The 8,623-nt window shown below is 45.2% G+C and overlaps 1 protein-coding gene across 1 annotated transcript in view; it reads right to left on the bottom strand.

The window, feature by feature from the left end:
* Positions 1 to 3,594: 3,594 nt before the first annotated feature.
* The window catches only part of MICAL3 (microtubule associated monooxygenase, calponin and LIM domain containing 3), a 166,384-nt gene continuing 161,355 nt past the window's right edge, over positions 3,595 to 8,623 (bottom strand). The window contains exon 45 of the mRNA XM_029963545.1: positions 3,595 to 8,540. Coding sequence (XP_029819405.1) covers positions 8,356 to 8,540 — 185 coding nt within the window. The 3' untranslated portion in view covers positions 3,595 to 8,355. The remainder of the gene's footprint in view (positions 8,541 to 8,623) is intronic.

Genomic DNA, 8,623 nt, shown 5'->3' with positions numbered 1-8,623 from the left:
GGGGCGGGGGGAAGCACAGCTGCGGAGTTCTGATGGGTCCCCACCTTGTGCTGCTGCTTGGCCGAAGTCTCCTCGTCTATGCCCCATCCATAGCCACTCCCCTCCCTGACAAATGAATTTAAATTTTCGTTTGATGTCGTTTTATGGGCTTAATATCACAGAATCGATCAGGCTGGAAAAGACTTCTGAGGCCACCGAGTCCAACCCATGACCGAACGCCACCGTGTCACCCAGACCATGGCACTGAGTGCCACGTCCAGCCTTTCCTAAACACCTCCAGGGACGGTGGCTCCACCACCTCCCTGGGCAGCCCATTCCAATGTCTAATCACCCCTTCTGTGTAAAAAACTTTTCCTAATGTCCAACCTAAACCTCCCCTGGTGCATCTAAAGTCTATGTGCTCTCATTCAGTCACCGCTTGCTTGGGAGAAGAGGCTACAACCCCATCTGGCTACAACCTCCTTCCAGGTGTAGTAATATAGTCCTATTTAACTAATATAGTACTACTTAAACTAATTTGTATTTAATACAGCCTTACACTTTAACACAGTTCCGTTTAAAGCAATGCTTACCTGGTATTCAGTGCAGGTTTCCTCCCTGTCACGCTTTTCTTCCCAACACGCGCAGTCACGGCCGTGCTCAGCCTTGGGATCACCCTGCAGGCCACTCCACGGGTGTTTGCCCAGAGAGGGGCTGATCACAGAGCGCTTTTTAAAGTTCCTGGGACTCCGTGAAACGGACCAAGCTGACTCTGATTCTGGTTTGAGTCATATTGGTCAACCCATCGGGTGGTTTCCCGCTGGGAATGATGGAGGGGGGGAAAAAAGTGACATCTGCTGACTCTTCTAAGTTCCAAGGAACTGAAGAAAAGTTTCTGTTTCTTCAAACTTTTCGGCTTGGTCTCACAAAGTCAGCACTGCGAGCCCCAAGTAGGCAAGACACACTCTCTCCCTTATGCCCAAAGTATAGTTTTTCTCTTGAGATAAGTGGTTTTTATATTTTTTTGATTCTGGTATCTGAGTAATACAGATTATATATTTGTATAGGAAATGTTAATAATAAACAAGAGATGTTATCTTTTGCTTACAGAAACCCACGTGATTTCTGTGTCTGAGACATGCAGAAAATTACCACACACTCAGCGGGTTTGGAAATACTAGTTTATCCACTTTCCTGCTATCCACAGGCATTTACACTGTTCCCAAGGTGCCAAGGGAAAACGTTACTTTTCTGAAGCTTGGTTAGGACAGGGTTTTTTTTTTTCTTTCCTTATTTTAAGTGCTGTGTAAAAGGATGCAGGCTAAGGGAGGAGGCAAGTCTAACACCTATAAAATGAAGCAGGAGGCCTCTCCCTCTGCCTCTCCAGGAGGATGGTGCCAGAAGAGATGCAGCCACAAGCCAGCACTGTTACTTTCATCCCTTACCACCTGTAGGATCCTTTTCCCTGGTAATTGCTCTGTTGCTGATGATGCTTAGGATTTAAAGGAGGAAGATACACTCCAGCTCTGTTTGAATTCTTAGAGACGTCTGGCCAAGTAGCATCCTTACAGGATTAGGTTTGCATTCTCTTAAAAATGCAACTGCTAATGTAGGCAGCTGCAATTGCTAATTGCTGTCACAGCACTCATGGTGAGCAATTTTCAAAAATGTAAAATATGAGGGAAACCAGAGCGGCAGAGTTTTTTTAGGCATGACTTCCTCTTAGTTATTTTTCCTGACAAGTTACCTTCGTTGTCCTTATCCAGGCCTAGTATAGGCAGGAATGCTGTATAAGATAATATATATCTGCTGCTGCCAGAAAGGGGCTCTGCACATTACTCAATGAGCCCACTGACATCCTTCCTGTTTTCACTGACACGTGAAAACGTGTTCTCCCTCCCACCTCGGTAACTTCCCTGCTGTTCCTTACCTCCTCCCAGAGAGCTGGGGAATGACGTCAGGTGGGTGAGGCAGCTTCGAGGGCATGGACACCACCTGTGGAAGAGGTCAGAGGCTCCTGAAGGCTACTTTCATTATGAATGAAAACAGAAAGCAGCAGCTGCCACCATGCTGGGCTCCTGGGGTGGGGTTTATTTGTTGGAGGGCCTTTTCCTGGTGTTATTTCTTAGACACACGTGGCTGATCCGTGCAGGACGTGCGATCCTGCTCATCTCAGAGGGCTGCCATAGCTCTTTGCCCAAGAAAGCAATAGAGAAAGTCATCCCTAGGAGTCCAGTTGCTCTGTTCATAGTTTATAAAATAGCAAAACCTCTGGGTTCCTAACTGAGACTGGGGACTAACAGGCTTACAGTGTAATTAAACAGCCGTGATTGTCACAACATTGGTCTCCTGAGCTATGGATGAGAGCTGACCTCCTGTGTCCAAGAGTCCATACACTTATTTTTCTTTTGGCATCAAGGGAGAATTCCTTGTGGACTGGCCTTTTGACACCAGAGGGTTCAAATTACCCTCGCCCTCCCTGGTAATCACAGCTTTCTCCCACTACCATTTTTTCTCCCACTACTATTTGAAAGCAAGAGACCAAAAGGACAGGAAGAACTGTGGGGTTTGAAAGGTCCTCAAAGAACTGCTACCCTACCGAGCTGCACAAATGAATGAGCCAGCTGAGCACCTGCAGCACAGCCTGTTGGCCCAGCCTCCAGGCAAGGGGAAATCCGAAGCCCATCATGCCTCCTGCTGCCCTAATAGGTCTGCTTTAATCACACCACCTCAGGAACAGCAGGGTTTATCCTTTGTTTTGAGAGTGGTTGAGTGGGCAGGAAAATAAAACTCATTGTTTGGGATTTCCCTGGCTGGGATTTCCCCACAGCATCCTGTGTGAAATTTCTTTAAAAAAAAAAAAAAAAGGCATAAAGTTTTTTCTCTCAAGTCTCCTTACTGACAGTAGTGCTGCTGTCTGGATGTCACTATGCCAGGCTTCAAGCTCCTGATGTTTACTGGACCCAGCACCGACCACTGAGGCTGAACACCCGCCCTTTTCAAACAGGAGATACCCAGATGCCTTTTCTTGACTCTTGAGCTGGTGAGGTTGAAATCCTGAATCCTTCCAGTCTGTTCAAGGGGCACAGCTCTGGAGCTGCACCTTGCGTAGCTCATATGGCAGAGCTGGCACAGCACAGATGAGACATGAGCACAGAATGGTGGAGACTTAAAGCAACACAAAGTCAGCACAGAGGCATTTGTGTAATTCTCTCCTTGTTTTACACCAGTGTCAGATGTTCAGGCTGGTTCTGCAGGCTGAGAAAGTGAGCTACAGTTACAGAAATTAAATCCTACAATTCAGTTTATATTACCTTCATCCCTTCTTGGCTATTTACCATAACTTCTCTTCACAAGAAATCCAAAAAACAATGTAAAATATGGAGAGGGGAAGACCTTGTATTTGGGCTTTATCAAGAGTGATTTGTTTCCATCAGATAATTCAGAGTGACTCAGATTGTTCCAGCAAAAGAGAAATCAAGGCCAGGCCCTTTAACACCTAAGTTTTTATCTCTAGATCACCTTCCCTCAGCTCCCAGCTTGCTCCTCAAATCATCAATCACGGGAGTGAATGCAAGGGAAACAAACGGTAACTCCACCAACAAAAAAGAAAAAAATAATTAATGATTTTATTTTTTTGTTCTTTTTTTTTTTAGTTCAGTTGGCCATCTGAGGTGCTAAAATCTCAACACCAACGAAGCAAGTGTGCATAAAAACAAACAATAAAACACAACCCAACAGAAGAAAACAGGCTGGAACAGAGTTGGTTTTGTACAGGTAGGGTATGCGCTTTTCCTCTTAACACTCCATACATGCCAACCGTAAGAGCCTCGAACAATCTGAATATCAGAGTTCACTTTCATACAAAAGGGAAGATGCCAAAGCAGATCCCTTCACCTGGATTAGACTTCACACACACACGCATGCACGCACAGATACAGAGTATTTAAGTTACTGCAATGCCATCAGAACATGGCATCCTCCCCTTCACATCCGCTTTCAGTGACACCCTCATCTGCCTGCTACCCTGCCTATAGCAGTACTCTGAGCACTCCAAAAGCAGGAACTTTTGGAAAGCTTCTAATATTTTACAACAGTTGAGAGCCAGCGATCTCTTTCTCTGTGAACTATATACAGGCTGGTTTTTAGTATGCTTTAGAGTTCTCTTTCTTGCAGATGGTGATGACTGAAATTCCCAGAAAGCCATATCGTGGCTTTTCAGTTTGTACACAGGAGATTTTATAATGCAACACCTTTCTCGTCCACTGGTGTCCGGTGTAAACACTTAAACTGAAAACTCATCTTAAAAGAATGTTAACCAAACAAGGTGTAGCTGTGAACATTTTAGGAACAGCTGCTCACAAAATGGAACTGCCAGCTGCTCTAGATCATGCAGTCTAGACCACTTATAATACTTCATAACGTTCAGGATTAGGATGTATAAAAATATTAAAAACCACCAGAGTGCACACAAATGTGGTGACTAGCTCTATGCAAGCACCGTGTTCTAAGAGAAGGCCTAGGCATTGCACAAAACTCAGATTCTTGACCGTGGGGGTAACCCAGGGATCCACTTGGTGTCTTTACATACAAACAAATATTTACATAAAATGCAGAGACGGAGAGAGAGAAGGACAGACTTTTAAAACTTGCGGTTTGCTCTAAAATATGTTGTTCAGCAATGCAGTTTGTAACATGCCCTAGTGAGACCATGGGGTATTGGTTAACTGAAAGAAGGAGTATGTCTGAAAGTTGGAGCTGAAATGTCTCGTCACCTCCCCACACATTAGTTCTCTGAAGCTCAGGATTTTACAGCCATTTGTGAGTTTTCATGAGAATATGGTTAAAAAAACAGAACAGTTAAAATAAAAATGTACTGTGAAAACAGCATATTAGTTGTTTTGGTAGTCCTCACTCCCCCAGTCCCACTTGCCTCCTGGGTGTTTCCAGGAGGTTGGTATCCCCCTCCCTTCCCCGTAGGGGACTGAAGTGCTTGCCCCATCCTCAGTGTGCCCATTTCAAAACGAACACAGCTTGGGTTCCAAGCTCGGCTCTCTCCCTACCTCCTGCAGGGATGAAGCAGCCAGCCCCTGGTACAGACCGTGTCACCTGGGACAGACACCCTGGAGTGCCCACTCCTCGGAAGCTGAGGGCCTTTTCGCTCTCCTCACACGTGAAATGGACACACGTCATCGAATGCACATGGCCGAGTCACGTGCTGCTGCCCACCCCGGGCAGCACAAAGAGCTAGAACATCCTACTTGCATTCTGATACAAATAAGGAATCTTGTGGCCACAAGAGCCTTCTTCAGCTTTAAAAATATAAAATTTGAATTAAAAATATTCAGATAGTAAAAAAACCCAGTATCTGATATGCAAGTCGTATTCTTAAAGTGCAACTGAACAGCAAATACGAGTTGTGCCTTTTACAACCATTTTGATATAAAAAGGCCTTTTAACATTCCCTTTCATGTATTTTTAATTAATTTGCGTGTGCGATGTTAGCTCTTCATTTTCATTCTCACTGCTGGAGGCCTTCAGCATAACCTAATGAGTTTAGGTTTAGATTATGTGGTCTTCTGGTGCAGTAAGAGATTATGCCCTCAAGTGATATCACTCTTCAGCGCTGCAAAGATCTGGCCCATGTCCCCCAGCATGAAAGGGAAAAGGAGTGATCTGGTATTTCTCCTTCAGGACTTTGTTCTGTTCTGCAGCTCACATTCAATGACTTTTCGTTACGGGTTAGGTGTGGTCCATATACCCAGTGCACATAAAATGTACTGAGGTCAATTCTCTGCACAAGACAGTTCACAATAAACTTTATATCTGGCTTCCCTCTTTCTTCCCTCCTTCTCCGCTCCAGCTTCCAGTGGCCTCTAAAATGCAGATTATGTAAACTTCCACTGCCAGTTTGACTTGGGCAGCTGGCATCTGCACTGGCAAATGGGGGGAATTCTGTCTGTTGGACATCCTGTCAGTAAGCCAACACTCCAGGATGCTGGGATAGCAGGTATCACTTGCTAACATACACAATTATGAAATAGCACTGCATCTGCCTGTCTGCTTGGTTTCACGAGCATCTGGATTTAATTTGTAATGTCTTAGCAGAAAACACTAGGGGGAATAAAGGAGGGACACTTCAAGTGGAAAAGACATGTTTCCACAGTTAGCAACCAGCACCACTCAGAGTCTCTGGGGACACCCCAACCCATTCTCCCTCAGCCTGAGGTACGCTCCCAGGTCAGAGAGGAATTCAAATCATAGACCTTGCCTTACAGGACACCTCTCTGAAGGAAGGAGAGAGCCAACAGCAAGAAACCACGCTAACCTCTGTCCCAGGGCAAAAGACTAAAGGATGTTCAGCCCTGCTTGGGTGCCTTGCACCAGCAGTGTAAATTCAAGCTGAAAGAGTCAGTGCTCTGTACGAATGTGCTCGGGAATGGGACACTTTCTCAAAGACTTTGGGAAGAAGGTTTAGTACTTCTTTAACAAGAAAAGAGCACAGTCAGCATCCCAAGGTGGGAAAACCTCTTAATGCATCGCATGAAGGACAGGACACCTCCCCAGCACATGGTGCTGTTTCAGCTCTGCAGGACAAGGTAAGGACATGGTGTGCCCAGGGAATGTGTCAGACAGTGAATGGTGCTGAATTGCTCAGTGCATATCCTGCTCATTGTTAGTCTGTGATCACGGTCAGCACCCTCCCAGCTGAAAAGCTTCACTAGCTGAGCCAAGAGGAGTTTCTTCCAATAGATGCAGCAAGAAATGTGCTATTTTTGTTTTCATGGAAGTCCCTCTAGCTGTATCTCAGGAGCGTGAGGGTCCCCTCTTTCAGTGAGAAAGAGACGTGGGATATTTCTACCTCACCGTTTTGGCTTTCCCGTTATAAAAATGTAAAATTTAAATAAATATAGGTTTATTAGTCCAAAAGAGGGAATCTGGGATGCAGAAGAAAAGGACGCTAAGAACACAAATAGATTCTTAAACTCCATGAGTGTGCAGGGTTTTTTCATAGAGGAAAACTCCTAGGGCAGGATGCATCCGTGGGTACATAAAGGCTGCCCTTGCTGTGAAGCAGGGACCAATCCGCAGTAGTGTCTTTCTCTAACAGAGTTAAAACACTCCCTCCACAATCAAATAAGTGTAACAATCAAATTATTAATAAGAACACTAATAAATAGCCACAGGTAACAACGTCCAGTAATTTAGAAGTGGAAGTTGTAGGATGCAGCAGGCACACACACTCATCACTCGTCCATTTGTTTCCTAAAAGATACAAAAATGAATCTTCTTTCAAGTATTAAAAAAATAAGTTAATTGACATAAAAGGGTCAAAGTGACTGAGGGCCCAGGCAGGTCTTAAGCTTCGTTTCCAATGTGCAAAAACAAAATACAGAGGAAAAAAAAAATAAAAACACTGAAAAGTCTTAATGGTGGTTCGGTCACTTAAGGGCTTCTCCCTTTCAGGGGCCTAACAGCCAGGGAATGCTGCCTGGGAACACCCCTGCCCCAGCACGCACTTACCACTGTCCCACAGCAGTATTTTCCAGTGTCAAAACAGTCACAACGAAAACAGAACAAGGAAGCCCACCAGTCTCTGAGCTGTGGCCATGAAGACTAAGGCCAGCAGTAGCTGTCTCTCCAGTGTGTAGCAAAGCAGATGGGCATCTTCCCTCTCTCTTCTTCTCCCCTTGTTCCCCACAAGAAGATTTAGGAGGCTATGACAGGGAGAGAGTCTACTGATGCCCACTTCTCTCTAAAAACCAGGAGGCAGAAAGTTCTGTCACACATACTAGCAGTATCTTCTCTGTCTCGTATTTCTTCATATCCATGCATAATGATCAACTGCAGGTTTCTTTGGTGGGGAGGAAGACTAAAGCAAAGAAGGTGTTGCCCTGGGCTTCTGGAGCTCTCTCGGACAGCTGACTCCACTGCTACAGGCTGCTGTGGTTTTCCAGGAAGGGTTGCCACTTCCCTCCCTTTTATAAGAACTGGTGTAGCAAAAATGGGGAAGGAATGGACTGCCATAAATCCAGCTTAGTTAAGGGCACTTCTTCCCTTAACCTCCTTCCCCACACATGGATTATTCCCCTCCCTCCTACCACACACACAAAAATACGGTCCATTTGTATAGGACCTAAAGGAGACTCCACAGTCTCAACTCATTTCTTCAACTTGGCTTGCAGACATGTAAAACTTAAGCTTCTGGAACCAACACACTTATCAAAAGGCTTCTGCGTGGTTCAAACCAAATTCCTGCATGCTGTCGGACCCTTCGGAGATTTCCCCTTCAACATCTTCCTATCCGTGTAATTCTGGCAAACTCAGGGTAGGTCAACTGGACAACACAGACCAGCAGAGGTAAATGTGTTAAGCTCAGGACCAGTTCAAGCTGAAACCTTTGGAAAGCATGACTGCCTCCAGGTCCTTGTCTTCTTCTTTTTCTCGAAGCCGTTGCTCCTCCAGGAGAGCCACAAGAGAATCTCTCTGCTCCACTACTTCTAGCATCTCGTTCAGGATCCTCTTCTCCTCCGAGAGCTCCTCATCTGTCTTCAGATGATCTACAGAGACATCCAAAACTATCAGCATACAAAAGGCTAGAAATACACACACACAAAATCCATGAAATATTCCCTTTTGCTCT

This window comes from Manacus vitellinus, unplaced genomic scaffold, assembly GCF_001715985.3.
Source record: "Manacus vitellinus isolate BGI_N305 unplaced genomic scaffold, ASM171598v3 scaffold_5_pilon, whole genome shotgun sequence".
In the NCBI taxonomy this organism is placed as follows: domain Eukaryota; kingdom Metazoa; phylum Chordata; class Aves; order Passeriformes; family Pipridae; genus Manacus; species Manacus vitellinus.
The sequence above is the reverse complement of the archived record's forward strand: the minus strand, read 5'-3'. Positions and strand labels throughout refer to the sequence as shown.